Raw genomic sequence first — 16583 nt, 5'->3', positions numbered from 1 at the left:
CTTTTCCTTGACTGGTGGTGTTCATCAAGAAGAAGAACTATTACCACTGACTGAGGATGTCATAAGAAATATTCTTGTTCCAGTCTAGATTGGAATATGTGACCTCTGAGGACCTTAGAATACAGACTCTATGAGAGTTTAGAAATGGAAGATACCTTATAATTTTGGGGCGGGGGGTCCAACCTTTCATTTTGCAGATGAGGAAACCAAACTTAAGTGACTGGTCCACAAAAGGAATGGAAATCTGGGATTCAGAACTAGGTCTTTTGACACCAAATTTTTCTTTTGTATGTACTTGACAAATATCAACAAACAAGATAATTTCCATAAGCAAAAATGATTGTAAATGACTCCATAAATCTCTTATAAGTGCAAGTTGTTTGTAAAGTATATATTATATTTGATATAGTAGTATCAGCAGCACCCTTCTTGTTTGAGTCCCCTTCTGAACCTCCTTCTGCTTTCTTGTGTGTATTTTTAAAATGTTTCACTGATGCTCTTTTCTTTCTTTTCTTCTTTTTTCTGGCTATCACTTAAGTGCCCCCTCCCACCATGTATTCTTAAACTTGTCAAAAATAAATACATAATAAAAGCCCCTATAAAGATAATATGACCATGCAAATCAAAGGTACACATTGGTTATATCTGAAAATATTTGCCTCATTCTGAACCTCCAATCCATCATCTCCTTGCCAAGAGGTGGGAAACATGCTTCTTCATTTTTCTGGAGTGGTAATTGGTCTTTACATGGGTCAGAATTCTTAAGCCTTTGGAATTTCCTTTCATCCATTTTACAATATTTCCATCCCATTTACAATCATGAACATTTATTGTGTGTTTTGTTCCATCTTATGCTCTTTTACTTTTTTACCTCTTTTGCCCTTCTTTATAAAAAAGGAGGTAGTAAAAGAGAAATGCCAGGGATAGGGTTCCACATTCCCTTCCCTTTTCCCATCACTTAAATTAATATACTATAATAAGCTAAAGGCATGAGGAAGTTTGCAAGTTGTGCTCTTTTGATTCCTCATAAAGTATAAAGTATTTGGATTAGGAAAGGACTAATTTGATTGGCTACCCAAGCAAGCTGACCATGCCTCTGGAAAAGTTTTAAATAGGGGAGGAATTTCATCAATAAGTCATCTAATTCCTAGAGAAGGAATCCGGTTTTGGGAATTTCTAGGCTCAGGAACATAATGAGGAGGTAGACTCATAACTATACCAGAGAATAACAAGAGGTGGGAGGAATGAAAATATAGTAAAATACAGAGAGTGCTACATTCTTCTCCCAACTTTTGACCATGTAATCAGAAAAACTAGATTAATAGGAACCAAATATATCCAACCAAAAGCAAAAACAAAGGGCATACATGAACACAGGAAGGTATATGAGGACAATTATTTAATGGTGGAAGCTACCAACTCAATAAAGGACTTCGGATGACCAGGAGTTGGGAAACTAAAATTTTGGCCCCACAAATTCTCTCCAAATTTGCCTTCTTGTTAATATACCCAAGATTTAATCCCATTCATACTCGGGACTCTCTCTGTGTTTTTGTATGAGACTAGGAATTAGCATTTAGAGGAAAAATGTTTTGTACCAACTCTTCTTGCTATACCACCTTAGTAAATATGTTGTTTAGAGATAATTGGTACTGTTGGCTAACAATGTATTAGAATTATAATATTGACAGATAGCTTGGGAAAGATTATTATATGTCAATTTTTTGTGCCATTAGCTATCATAAGAATTTTTGGGGGAACAATTCCATCTTGGTTTATCTATATTCACCTTCACACAGTATTTGCCTAGATGGGCATGTGGGCAAAGTAGGACCTGTTTTGTCTTGTTCCTTATGAAGTCCGTATGCCATTATAGTCTGGGATTAGGCCCCCACCCTCTCATGAAAGCCATGATTTCTGTTCCTTTCTTGATGGCCCAAAGCAGATATGGACTTTAGGCTTTTCTAGTATCCCCCAATTGGGAGTTGATTCTGCTCCTTATTCTGACACTTGACAGACCCCAATCAGAGACTAGAGTTATGTTGGGCTCAGACTTTGGATAAGAGATCCTAGAACATATATCTAGACATTGAGTTGAATCTTCAAATCTTCCAAAGCATTTGTTGCCCTATCCTATATTCCTAAAAGTAAGTACTTATGCTGGCTAAATATGTATCCCAGGGAAATCTGAATCATCCCCAAATCATTAGTTATTAATAATCATTTCTCTAATATTCTTCATCTTTTTCAGAAGAGATACAAAAATGTGAATTTGTCAAAGAAGAATTATTCTAAATAAACTCCCAGGACAGGTAATGATACTAAAAGTTGACTTATGAGAAACTTTTCCAGTCAATATTTAGCAATAAGAGTTCCTAATTGCTTCATCACTAAAGAAACACGGAACTAAGTTAGCACATCAAAGCTTCATGAATTCCAAGATATTTAGTTATTCTCACAGAATATTATAAGAGCACAGGATAATAACAGGTATAATTATAACCTTCCCCTGACTCTCCTTCTTATCCTTGGCTAAACAGTTAATATTGTCTAATGGTTAATTTGCAACTTCTTCATAATTGTTCATAACTCTTATAGAAGAAGCTAAGCAATACTACTGGGAAAAAAACCACTGATTTGAAAAACACCACCACAGCAATTCAATGGAGAAATTCTTGGTTTTGTTTCACATCAGTAGGCATCATGAAATTAGAAAGACTTCTCAGTCACAAAGATAAAATATCCATCATTAGAAATTTTTCTTCATGTAGGAAGGATTGAGCTAGAGAAGTTTTTGATCAATTTGACAAGTTCACCAATCAAGCTGATAAAATTATAGGCACAGACTTTTGTTTGTAGGCCTCAAAAGGTTACTTCCCCATGAAGTAATAAATGAGTGAGTAAATAAATGTTTGTGAAGCATCTATTATGTGCCAGGAACAGTGTGAAGTATTAGGAATATAAAAAGGAGCAGAAAAAGACCATAAACTCAATATGAAATCTTACTTGTAGTTCTTCTCCCAAAACTTGACAGGCCTGGCATAGGAGGTGATGAAAATGACACTTCCCAGGAATGGACTTAAGGGAGTCGAAAAAATAGAAGTAGCCACCGTTTGGAAGAAAAGCATGGCAGAATCTGAGAGTGACAAGTTAAGGTAAAAAGAAATAACTTTTCTATTAAACTTTCCTTTGAATAGGTCCTAACCTATAATTTCCCTTCTTCCATCTCAAGGGAGAAAAGAGAAAAGAAAGACAAACAAATCATTTCTCTAAATATGTATGCAGATAGGGCTATAAAACTTTTAGTAGTATCCTGCTAATTCTCATTTCCCTAACATACAAGACCAATAATTCTTATAAAAATCCCAAGTCTCACTCTGCTTCTTAGCAAAGATTTAGAATCTGAAGACTAAAGAGAAGTAGCATCTTATTACTAAGGCATCATTAGTTGTACAAAATGTACTCTGATGCATTTACTAAGGACATTATAAATAATTAAAATTAAATTACACTTTTCAAAATAAATGAACACCATTGTTTTATGTGTCAGTATCCTTGTTTTAAAAAATAGATTTTCTCCATTAGTATTATTGGTACAAAATTCATTATTTAGTTTGATTCAAGTTCCAGTGTCTGCATTTGGAGTCTTAATATAATCATGTCTGTTTTATAGACTTAGAATGCATGTATTCTATCTAAGTAGTGGTATGGGTGGCTGAGTGACACATGAATAGAAAGCAAGGCCTGGAGTTAGGAAGACTCATCTTTCTGTTTTTTTTTTATGATTTCAAATAAGGATTCAGATACTTATTATCTGTGTGACCCTCCCCATATCACTTAATCCTCTTTGTCTCAGTTTCTTCCAGTGTATTTGCCAACAAAACCATAAGTAAAAAGTTGGACATGACTGAAATGATTGAATAACAGCAAGAACATAGTGGTATGCTGAGAAATATTTTACAAACATCTCTCTAAGGAAAAAAAAATGTATGTCATTATTTTAAGTTTAAATATGTCTTATTAAATTATTGTTACTTTCTCAAAATATAGACTATCAACAAAATTTATTATGGGACAGTGGGAAAATTATTTAATCTCTCCAAGTTCTGAGATTTCCCTATACCAAGGAAACTATAGTTTTGAGGGTGCTTGAAGAAGAACCAGAAGTAAAATTCTTATTTCCTGAAGCCCCATTTCACCTCATATTGACTTGAATTATGACTGTTGGTTTATCCCTTGTTCCTGTTTGTACCTGTTCTACCAGTCATTGCTAAGGTGGCAGATATAGTGTTAGAAAGAAGGAAATGTGAGAGGAATGTTGAGTGGGACAGAAGGCAGTGGTCAATGTAATCACAAGGAACAAATGTCCCCAAAAATGTGAAATTACTTAAAATTCAAGATGATCACCTATCCTTAGGCAAGTAGAATATACAGGATTTACAGTGGAATCTAGAGTAGGTCTCTACCTACTGCCACATTCTCTCTTCATCCTCAGATTTCAAGGTCTTTTAATGCATTTCCTCAGATTTCACTAGCATAGGATATATGTCCAAAGGCTACTTCAAAAGTATCTGGTGCCATTTGGAAAACAGAGATATGAGCATGATATCATCATCACCACCATCTCTAGGAGAGGTATCATATATTTCCACACATACTCTATGTTCTAGTTGGGCAACTCAGTTCTTCCCTCGCTCCTTCTCTTCCTCCCTTCCTTCCTCCCTTCCTTCCTTCCTTACGTCTCTCCCTCCCTTCCTTCCTTCTTTCCCTCTTTCTCTCCCTCCTTCCTTCCTTCCTTCCTTCCCTTCTTTGTTCCTTCTTTCCCTCCTTCATTCTTCTCTTCCCTTCCTCCCTTCCTTCTTTTCTTCCTTGCTTCCTTCCTTTTTTCTTCTTCCTTCTTTTTTCTTTATTACTTCCTCTTTTTCTTCCTTCCTTCCCTTCATTTTCTTTGTCCATATAGGGAATCAGATCTTCTGTGATGCTCTGCCCAAAGGAATACATATTTTGGTTTCTGAAACCTAACAACATGTCTTAGGGTTTGTAGGCTAGGTTTCTTTTATAAGGATCATGCCTTAAATCCAAATGGCTCTGGCTCTCCTTGATTAGCCATTAACAAGTCCCAGCCCAAGCCTCACTTGGTTATTGTTTAGTTTCTGATGGCTCAGAGTAAGTATAAATAGCAATTGTTTCTGTCTTGGCTAGAAACACTGAAGATCTTCCCCTCCCAGATTGATTTTTTTTTACTTACTTCTTTTTACTCAGCCTTAATCACTGAATAGGTGATCCCTCAGACAAACTAAGACTTGGGACAGACCTTTGCTTAAAAAAGGATAAGGCCTCCCACTGCATCTGGGGCTATTTGCAGTAGTCCCATTCTATATTTTGCCATTGGACCCAGATGGCTCAGGAGGAGACAGTGAGGCTGGTGACTTTGCACAGTGCTTCTTCATTTAAAATCAATTCATTTGCACTCATGACATCTCCTACCTGATGTCATGATCCTCTTCAAGAACAAAGGACAAACAACAATGTAGACATCTCATCCATTATTTTCCTTCTGATTTGGCTGTTTATCTTAATTATCCCAAATAGATGAATATTTATCCTCTTTTTGAATATCTCTGGGTAATCAAATTCCACAGCTTTTCTTGATAATCCTATTTTAGGGCTGAATTGCTCCATGATCAAGACATTTTCTTTTATTTCAGCTAAATATCTTATGGAGTGATTTAAATCTATTTTTTTCCTCCTTAATGGGCAATAATTGTAATTTTTTCTATAATCTTTCATACTATTCCAGTCAGTTATGAGGTCACTCCTCAGATTTATCTTCATATGTCCTGTCTTTTAAGAAGTGAAAAAGCTGAGGATATCATAACTACTTCCCCAGAGAAGCACCTAATCAATTATGCCTCTTATCTTGGAGGGGGGTGTAGAATACAGAGAAGGGAGAACAGAGAAGAAAGGTTAGAGTTCAAGTATAATGGTGATGGATGGGATAAGGAACTTGGATGAAAGTTAGACCAAAGCTAGTAGGTGCTGGACGAGGTCTCACACAAAATAGCACAGTTAACCTTTCAGTCCTACAGCTTCCTCCCTTCCCCACATAGAGACTTGTGCTTATTCCCTCATTCAAAGATGATAGTTTGTCTTTTAAGTGCTATATAATTAATTATCCAGGAATTCAGTCTCAGAAGTTAAAAGAAGTAATACTAACCTGCTAATGATATAACAAAATTCAACATGTTAATTTCAATTCCCCCAAAAAACCCCTCATGTGATATACATATAAAGAACTAAACAGAATATAATCAGTCATTTTTCAGTTTCAGTGTTGAAAGAAAGATTGAACTCATTATATAGCTTTATGGATAAAATTCCTACTTTCCTTAGGAGGGAATGTTAATAATACAAAATTCTCTGTGTAAGTATTAAAGAACATACTTGACCCCCATAGTAGAGCTAGGAAATGAGAATTCCTTCAAAAGGATATAGAATCTTCAAAGTCACCTTTTAGTTTGTGTTGGTAAGAGATAACTCTATAGATATGGACTTCTCTGAAAAACTGCAGAACCAACTAATAGACATTTAAAATTAAAATGGGGATTCACTTAGGGAGAAAAAGAAAAATCACTATTACAGAACAAGCTTTCATTAGAAACCCAGCCTCACATTCAAAGCAGTAAGGTGCCTCTCATAATATAAATATTTAACACAGATAATCCTGTAAGTTCCTACAATTATTGAAAGAAAATGGTTTTGTGTGGTGTCTCCACACATTCAAAGGTTGAACATGTTCATCTCCCCTTGGAGGTTAAAAGTTCAGGACTGATGGAGGGAGACGGTGTATTAGTGGGGGACACAGCAATTTATTAAACAGTTCACTAATGGCCTGAGAATCAGTGTTCAGTATATTGTTCTCCAAACTGAAAAAATAAGTCCCTTCTCTTTGGCAAGATCAGGGCCCCAGTCTCCCTAAAGAGAGTGATGAAATGACTAGCATTTCAAAAACAGTCATTCTCTGTAGATGACATTTGGGAATCCAACAGCTTATATCTAGTTATCTCAACAAAACATAAAAATTCTTGATATGTGAAATACAGTGGTAAACTCCAGGGAACAAGTTCCTACTCTGACCCATGCTTGGATAGGGGGCCCTCTGTGGTTAATTTGTGGGGGTAACATGAGAGAGAATTTTCTAAGGGTGAAGTTCAAGTACCGTACTCAGAATCTGCACAGTAAATTCGAAAGCATGACATTTTAATAGGGTAGAGGAAACAGATGTCGTTAATTGGTCATTGTATTTTTAGAGGACAAAAGCACAGAGATGAAGTGAGTGTTTTAAAATAGAATTACCAAATGCCTAATAAAATGTACATCTCTGATGTATTCAATTACTTACTCTCCATAAGCACAAAGATCTTGGGCTTAAATGCATGCTGCATGCATTCCAGTAGAGGATTATTTGTATTCTTTTTTTTTTTTAATTGAAAGGGAAGAATTAAATGCAAAACTTTATACCAATCTGCTTACGGTTGAAAACTGAACTTGGAGGCTGGGCAGGTAATTCAAAATTAAGGTTCCCAGAATGGTCCTCAATTTAGCTGTCTCGCCACATCCAGTAATTAGTATTACTGAACTCACTTATAATGTCTTAACATCAATAGAATAAGCTGCATATGTACCAAGAGGCCAAAATTATGGGGAAAGTGGGAGCCATAACTTTGAGTTTTAAATTCACAGTGCAAATTCCCTATCATAAATATGCATTAATGTTGTGATTTGCATTTAATAAACACACTTTAAATCTGAGGTACTGAACCTCATATACACTTAACATATAGCCCTATAAATCACCTCATTTGTTCACCTTTCTATCTTCCCTTTAAAGTGATCTGTTTAGGGAAATTAAAAGTCTTTGGAAGGCATAAAATGAATGCACTAGAAAAGAAGACACATAATCTACATGCTTGCAATTTCTTTTTTCCCCTTTTGTCAGCTTTTTCTGCCAAATAACCTTGAAAAACTTTTTTTTTTAAATATCAATGGAAGTCTAAAAATAGGCTCATGAAACAATATGTATTGTGAGACTGGCTCCTGTTATGGTTTGTGTAACAAATGGCATCGTAGGAAAGCATTTTCCTCCAAATGATGACTTCCTGGAATACATTATCACTTAGTGATTACCCAGAGTATGCTCCATCAATATGTACAAAGTTCAGTTCATGGAGCCTTCTTTACTCTGAACACTCATGCAGGGCTCATTAAAATGACTAGCAGAGTACCATGTAGCACCTTGATTCATTAAAAATGCCATCAAATTGAAATGATAGCACAGATGTGTGAACAGTGCTGTCCAAAAGAACATATTAACTGGGAAAAGAACTCCATAGAGAGAAAACAAAGTTTCAAATCAAACTCAAGTATACCTTTCATTTCATTAAACAGGACTTAGTTAACAATCTAAATCAAAGTAGGCTATTTAGAAATGGAGACAACTCAAATATTTAAGGAAAAAATAAACAAGATGAAGTTACTAGGTCACCAATATTGAGGGAAAAGGTACATAATCTGTAACAGTCCCCTCTCATTTTATAGAAGAGATAATTGTGGAGTCCAGAGATGTTACATTATTTGCCCAGAGCCACACAGCTAGCAAGTAACAGAATTAAGATTTGAAGCCATGTCCTCAGATTCTTAATTCACTACCTTTTCCCCTGAAATATTCTAGGGCTAAACAAGAACAAATATAGTAGGACAACTTAATGAAATAAAGTGGCAACTGGCAAGAGACATCTATGACAAAATAATTATATGTTCTTTTTAATCTTAAAATAACTGAATAAAGATTGCTCCTTAATATGTGGTTTCACTAGGATAGGGAACTCCTGGTGTGGAAGGAAATTCCTTCTGCCAATGCTGATTAGTGATTTTGAAATTCACAGTTTTAGAGAGCTATCTGGGCTGAGATATTAAGTGACTTCCCCATAGTCAGTGTCAGAGATAGCAGGCCTTAAACAAGCATGTACATTTCTCCAAGACTAGCCCCCTTTTCTTTATGCTATGTTATGATGCATATTGAATAACCTATGTCAATATTTTTCTTTTTTTTTCTCCAAATTTTAAAAAAATCTTTAAATTTAAAAAATTTAAAAAGTATTTAAGGTTTAATTTTTAAATTGTGGGTTCTAGATTCTCCCACATCCTTTAATTTCTCCCCCCATCCATTGAGAAGGCAAGCAATATGATATCCATATATATATATATATATATATATATATATTTGAAATTGTACAAAACCTATTTCCATCTTAACATCTATAACCATATTTTTCAAGTCTGCCACTAAGTATTAATAAAATCGGTCTGATTTGTATTACTTAATATTTCTTAACTAAGATAACTGGGACAATAATAAAATGCCGAAGTATTAATTTCGACTTATATACTGAGACATATCAGTACAGCTCCTGAGTATGTGAAATGAAAATATTGGGGTGGGATGGTGGAAAGAAAAGAATACCTCCAAACGAGCATTAAAAATGTAGAAGGGTTAAAACTAAGCAACATCTTTAAGACCAGCAATCTGGCAAGAATCCATTGTGTCCCCCTAATGTCACACTTAAAAGTGATATCAAATCCTGTCTTCATGGATGGAGTTTGGTGAAAGTGATCCCTTTTGGATTCCACGAGGGAATAAGGCAGAAGCAAAAAGGATACGAGGTATTGCAAAGAGTTGAGCAAACACATGAAAGGATGAGCCCCAAGCGAGCTGCCAGGGAGCCACGTAGGTCATGACAAACTGTAACTTGTGAAGCAGGTCTCCAAGCTGAAAGCAAAGGAAGAAAAACAATCCCATTAATACCAGTAACAATACAATAAAATGTGGTTGGAAAAGTTTTACTGTAATTTTAAATAAGTCAGTCCATCAGTGTTTTTGAAGTACCCATTGTGTGCCAGGCACATAGGTAGCAGGGCAGCTAGGTGATGTAGTAGTAAGAGTTCTGGGGATGGAGTTGGAAAGAGTTTAAATTCAGCCTGAGACACTAGCTGTGTGACCCTGGGCTAATCACTTTACCATGCTTGCCTCAGTTTCCTCATCTGTAAAATGAACTGGAGAAGGAAATGACAAACTAAAGTAGTCACCTCGAAATGGGATCACAAAGAGTCAAACATGACTGAAAATGACTGAAAAGTGCCAAGTATTTTAGAGGCTCTGGAGATACAAAAGCAAAAAATAGTTCAAATCTTTAATGAGTTTAAGACAATATCTATCTTGTATTTACGTATTTTGTAAATGTATATGTATTTTTAAACTACACATTAAGTGAATTATATTTAATTATACATTAGTTATATTTAGGAAACTATGTTTTATAAGTATTTCAGGGATTCTTAAACTTTTCCCATTTGCGACCTCTTTTTTGCCCAAGAAATTTGTATGTGACCCTGGATATATAGGTATATAAAATGGGTATACAGTTTACTAAAAATAAATCATAATTTTATGACCCCCACATTCAGTGGGATTGCAAATCAGAGTTTAAGAATCTGGGGTGTAGGGGACAGAGTGCCAGGTCTGGAGTTAGGAAGAGTTGAGTTCAAATCCAGCCTCAGACAGTTATTAGCCTTGTGACCATGAGCAAATCACTTAACTCTCTTTGCTTCAGTTTCCTTATCTGTAAATGAGCTGGAGAAGGAAATGGCAAACTACTTCAGTATCTTTACCAAGAAAACCCTGACTAGAGGTCATGAGGAGTCAGATTTGACAACAATGATACTTTATAACAACTCATCTCCTCTATTAGATCATCCTGATCAGAAATATCCCAGTGTCTGGCACACAAGTTAAATATTTAATAAATACTTCTTGATTGATTGATACATGTATAGGTAATACAAAATAGATACAAGTGAAGAAGGATATTAGTAACAGGTGGAATCAGGAAAGGCCTCATGTAGGTTATGGGCACTTGAGCTGAACCTTGAAGAAAAGTAGGAATTGTAGGAGAAGTAGAAGAGAGAAAAAATGAACAATTCATTGTTAGTAAGGTGTAGTAAAACAATCTCCCTCCCTGCTGGGTCTTATCTCATTTATTCCTTTTTCCCTTTATCTTGCATTTGATTTATTTAATGACAGTTTGAGATAGGGTGATAGACTGATCAGGATCACCCCTATCTCTTGAAGGACTTGTTCCCATGCTTGATGCAACCCCCAGCTCTACTATATCTCTCTGATGCAAGGGGGCTGGGGAGGGGGAGTAGTCACAGCTGGTGAACAGACGTTTCTGGAGGCAGAACTTCCTCCTTTCAAATGAAGCCTTTTAGAGCTAAATCCATATGCAACTTAATCATCACAGAAGCTGTTGAGATTTCTGTGTGTTAATTTCCTTTCATAACTTCAGCTGTTCTTGCCAAGGAAACCAAAACCCAGACCACTGAGTCACGAATTGCAAAGTATTTTAGAAAAACAGGATAGAACATAGGAGGTGTGATATTTGTTGGGCAAGCCAACACAGGAAAAAAAAATAGGTGAGAGGGAGAAAGAAGAAGAGAGATGGGGCCAAGAATGGATAACCTAGTGGAGAATCTGACCGAATCCCTACCAGATGCTCAGCAGTACAGACGAACATTTAGCATAAAGTCTGTCACACGAGAATAACCAAGCAGTGAAGTATACTGGATGGTGAGACCTGCCTTGCGGTCATGGATTATCAATCTATGATAGGAAACTGTATACACTTGTAGCTTCTGGCTACAGTCAAAACTCTGCAGACTCTATTCATCAATAATGGGAAAGGCAAGTGACAGGTTGTATTTTCAGTCCCAGACTTGCTAGTATAAAAGAAAACAAAATACCACTTATAAAAGAAAAAAAAACACATGGAAATTTTGTTTGGTTCTGCTACAAAACACAACAAATTTTCAGAGAAACACCAGTGACTATAGGCTGTGCATGGAATGTTGACTGGATAAGCTACTGGATAGCTATTTTCGTTGGTTTAGGCATTGGAAAGTAGAACCAATGAAGAAATATTCAAAAATTAAATAAAGAAATAAAAGGGTATCAATGAAACATTTTTAAAAAATGCCTAGAAGGAATAGAAAGTTTGGAAAGGAACATGAACAAACAGGGAAGTTTGAGCAATCATGTTAATTTAAATATATGCCATTAAAAACTATGTACAAAGATGTACAGAGTTTCTCCTTTTCTGTTCTTCTTTGAGTACTGAAATGCTCATATCTGTTAAAATTTCTTAAATTGTAAAAGAAAAGGTTTCAGGAAGAGGTATGAGCACATCCTTGTTTGAAAGGGCAGCTTTGTGGTTTGGGGATTCCAGTATTTTAGGGAAGCCAGATGGTATAAAGTAGAGTTAGCTAAGACCTTCTCCAAAAACCACTATCTTACACTTACCTGATTTACTCAGATCTATAGGCTTCATGTAGGAACTTCAGTGAAGAACCAAAATTTGTGACTAAGGACTGGAACATTTCAACAAATCCCAAGCCAGTATCTGGCTTTTGTTTTAACAAGGGATACAATCTAGTAGGCAGAAATTACAAAAGATCTAAAAGGTTTTTCAGTGGACAACTGCCTAGGATGTTATAAACCTAGAGTTATAAAGGGTTCTTGGTGATATTATTAAGAATGGAAAAAGACAAGGAGAAAGAAAAGAAGAAAGAATGGGAGACACAAGTCCTAAGGAGGGTTAGAAAAAAGAAAAAGGAGAATGGAAGAGGAAAAAGAGATATGAACATTTTTATTTAAAAGTTTCTTCAACACTATACTTTTGTTGATTAATTTCAGATTGTGGATATTAAATGGCTCCCCAGGCCATTTCTGATTTAATTCTGGGCATCGTTTTGGTTTTCTGAAGCCATGCTGGAAAAAATATTTTCTGTCATTTTATGTTACATTAGCTAAAAATCCCATTCCTCCAAGGTTCCCATGACACCTACCTGTCCTTTCTATTTCATTCTGAGTGATTAGGTGATTTATGTAAGACTATGCATTCAAATACAATGATTTATATGAGACTATGCATTCAAACAAGACTGTTCTAGATACAGATCCCAGATTTGCAGGCTCCAAAGTCTTTGGGGTAATGCAACAGTTATTATAAATGTCTTTCAAGTATTTGTAAGGTTGTCATGTGGTTGAAGCATTAGACTCATTGTAATTGGTCCCAGAAGACAGGCCTAGTAACAATGGGCATAAGATAAGCAGCAGATTTTGACTCTTCCTAAGGAAAATATTTATGTAATAGGTGGTTGAGAAGAGAAAGAAGTCATGGGATTTATAGTCCAGAGGGGTGAGAAATAGTTCTCAGCACTGAAAGAGATTTGGGATTGTGATATTTTTAAGTCAAAGGTAGACTTGAGTTATGTCTAGAAGTGGTTGTTGTTATTTTCTTCTTTTTCTTTCTTCTTTTTCTCTTCCTACCCCTCCTCCTCATCCTCTTCCTCTTCCTCCTCCTCTTCTTCTTCCTCCTCCTTCCTGCTTTTTCTTCCTCTTCTCTTTGTCTCCCTTTCTTCTTCTTCTTTGTCTTCCTCTTTTTCTTCTTTTCTTTTCTTCTCCTCCTCCTCCTCATTTTCCTTCTTCATCTTCTTTGTCTCTTTTTCTTTTCTTCTTCTTTATCATCATCTTCTTTTCATCTCTCTCCTCCTCTTCCTCTCCCTCCTCCTCCCCATTCTCTTCTTTCTTCCTCTTCCTTCTTCTCCTTCTCTTCCCCTTGCTCTTTCTTCTTCTTCCTCCTTCTTTTTTCCTCCCCCTCCTCTTCTTCCTTTTCTTCTTCCTCCCATTCCCCTTTTCTCCTTCTCCTTCTCTTCTTCTTTTTCTGAAGGCAATCAGGATTAAGTGACTTGCCTAGGTTCATACAGCTAGTTAGTGTCCAAATGCCCAGCACTTCTTAAAGCACTACATGCAATTATGAGAGGTAGACTGAAACAAAAGGAGTGGGAATGGTAAAAAACCAATCAGCAGCAGCAGTTCTTGCTCAAAAATTAATGGATGAAACTAGAAAGACATGGTGGCACAGGAGCAAAAACTGAAAGAAGAGAAAATGAAGGGAGGTTTGAAATATAAAAGGGAAGGAATAGATCATAATGAGCCATAGGTTCTTTCAAGCAGCTTGAAACAGATGTTTTAGATGTAAGCTATTGGTTTTCTTGATCTATTCAAAAATTGAGCGAAGCTCTCCCCAAAAGGTCTGATCTTTTCTCAGCTTTCCCTTTCTATGGTTGGTGGATAACAGATATTATAATGCATACACAGTTTGTTTCTTTTACCTAAACATTTCCTCATTTTTCCTCAAACAAAAAGAAAACATGATAACTAGAAATATACAAAACTAAATTAGGTCAGAAAGCTGAACCTCTGTCTAAATGTTAAGGATTTTCCTAACTAGGGGCTATGAACTATTTTTATTGTACTAATAATTTTCCATTTAGCATAATGTCCATAAAATAGCAGAGAAAGAGGCCACATGGGCCTGAGGGTCATTATATTGCTTATAGACTAAGGGTCAGCTAATTTTTGTAAGGGGTGTGCCTAATTACATCTCATGACTCATAGAAGAAAGGAAAGGGAGGGAATGTTTAGAAAGGGCAGAGGAAGTCTAGGTATGATTCTGTCCTGCCCCTTCTAGAAGGGAGGATGGAGCACAAAAAAATTCAGTGAATGATTTTGTAGTATCATCCACTAATGTTATAATTATTAGATCTCTCCCAGACTAGAATGTTTGATAAGGCTGTAAATGCCTTTTTTGTTAGCAATCTTTAAGTAAAAGCAACATCTGAGGATCTGGTAGAAAAGATTTCTAAACAGATATGGATTACTCCTTTCCAACCCTTAGATTTCAAGATTTTATAAACCCCCTGACTGCTATTCCAATGCTGCCTTATTAAGTAAATAAGATCCTTTAAATACATGCTATTCTTACCTATCATCATTTATCAGTATAGTGGAGCTGAAAACCACAGGTGTTAACATTAAATAAGATATGTAGAAACCTATATTTTAGGCAAAAGTCAGGAGAAGTGGGGTCATATATATTAACCTATTTATCTATGCTTAAACATCCTTTGCCACAGGCCTTTGTGATTCTCCTCTGGAGATACAAGAAATACTTGCTATTATTCTGCTGCTAATATGGTGTTCTCTAAGTGTTGAAGACCAACTTTAGTCAAGATGACTCATGTTTAGATGAAAACTGAAGTCAGAAACCATAAAGTTAAGTTTGCTTTATAAAATATATAGCCCCCAAAGGTTATTAAAATGAGTCATGGGTTTTTAAATGTTTCCATCACTAGGTTTTTAATGTATAGAGTATCCTGGGAGAATTTTAAGCTACCTTCAGAGCACACCAATAAGTAGGTCAGGCATAACAGCTACAATCAGACAAGCAGCCCCAGGGAACGCCTCATCTGCAAGTTTAAGGTTCTAACAAGTTAAACTTTGCTGCATTATGATTAAATGAATCTATTATAATTATTTTTTGCTTAGCACGGCAACTTGTATTTAAACATAAGCAGCAACAGCAATCAGACATCGAGGGGACTGAGCATGGGGAGTCTCCTGCTCTAATTGCAGTTAAGCCCTGGGGTACCTTGATATCTCAGGCAAGTCACTCAGTTTTTGCCTTAGTTTGTCCTTTAGGAATAGAAGGAACAAAATACTGACTGTGCCTTGTTTAAAAAAATAAAGTTACACCAACAAAAATATTAACACAGAGAAATCTGTACTATATCCATAGCCATAACAGAAATGAGATTTTCTGAATCTAATTCTTCTCATATTATATTTATTCTTACATATAAATATCATTATGATCCCCAATATAGTTTTTCTAGGTAAGAGATGTTTTTAGATGGCTCATTGGATATAATGAAGACAAGAAGATCCCAGCTTGAATCCTATCTCAGACATTTAGTAACTGTGTGAACTTAGACAAGTCACTTAGATTTTCTAAATTTCTAAATAAATTTTTCTTATCTGTGAAATGGGGACAGTAGCAATACCTATTTCACAGATTGTTGTGAGAATTAAAGGATCTAACAGATCTAGAGGGCTTTGCAATTTTAGAATATTAGAATATTAGAATTAGATATCATTCTTAGTGATAAGACATCAACACAGTAGTCAGTGCCTCAAGCTGGGATTGTAAGAAGAGGATGGAAAATAATATTTTACAACATAGTATTGAAACCTAGCTGGGACTATCAGAAATGAAAAATTCTTGAGCTATAAGAATGTATCAGTTCATCTCCTTCAGTTTTGAAATGAGAAAACTCAAGATTATACACTGAGTCAATGGCCAAGGAAGAACTAGAATCAAATTCTTCAGAATAACAATTCAAGGTTTTTCCCACAATATAACAATTCAATATGGCATGGTCAATCAATCAGTTAGCTATAAGCATAGATTAAGCTCTTACTCTTTGAAGTATTATGAAAGTATCGCCATTATAAAGACTATCATCTTTTGGTATACTGTAAGAATAAACTAATCTGAAATGAAAGGATCAAGAATGACAGAATCACAGAATGTAAGCATTTGAAAGTATGTTTGTGACCATCTTGG

General features: G+C 35.7%; 1 protein-coding gene across 2 annotated transcripts in view; it reads right to left on the bottom strand.

Moving 5' to 3' along the window:
• The window catches only part of PCNX2 (pecanex 2), a 380127-nt gene that overhangs the window by 112344 nt on the left and 251200 nt on the right, over window positions 1-16583 (bottom strand). For both annotated transcript variants that reach the window (XM_051993594.1, XM_051993595.1), the window contains exons 22-23: window positions 9721-9829; window positions 3007-3136 (exon numbers count right to left, since the gene is read on the bottom strand). In XM_051993594.1, coding sequence (XP_051849554.1) covers window positions 3007-3136; window positions 9721-9829 — 239 coding nt within the window. The remainder of the gene's footprint in view (window positions 1-3006; window positions 3137-9720; window positions 9830-16583) is intronic.

Source organism: Antechinus flavipes, chromosome 4 (genome assembly GCF_016432865.1).
Source record: "Antechinus flavipes isolate AdamAnt ecotype Samford, QLD, Australia chromosome 4, AdamAnt_v2, whole genome shotgun sequence".
NCBI classification, from domain to species: domain Eukaryota; kingdom Metazoa; phylum Chordata; class Mammalia; order Dasyuromorphia; family Dasyuridae; genus Antechinus; species Antechinus flavipes.
The sequence above is the reverse complement of the archived record's forward strand: the minus strand, read 5'-3'. Positions and strand labels throughout refer to the sequence as shown.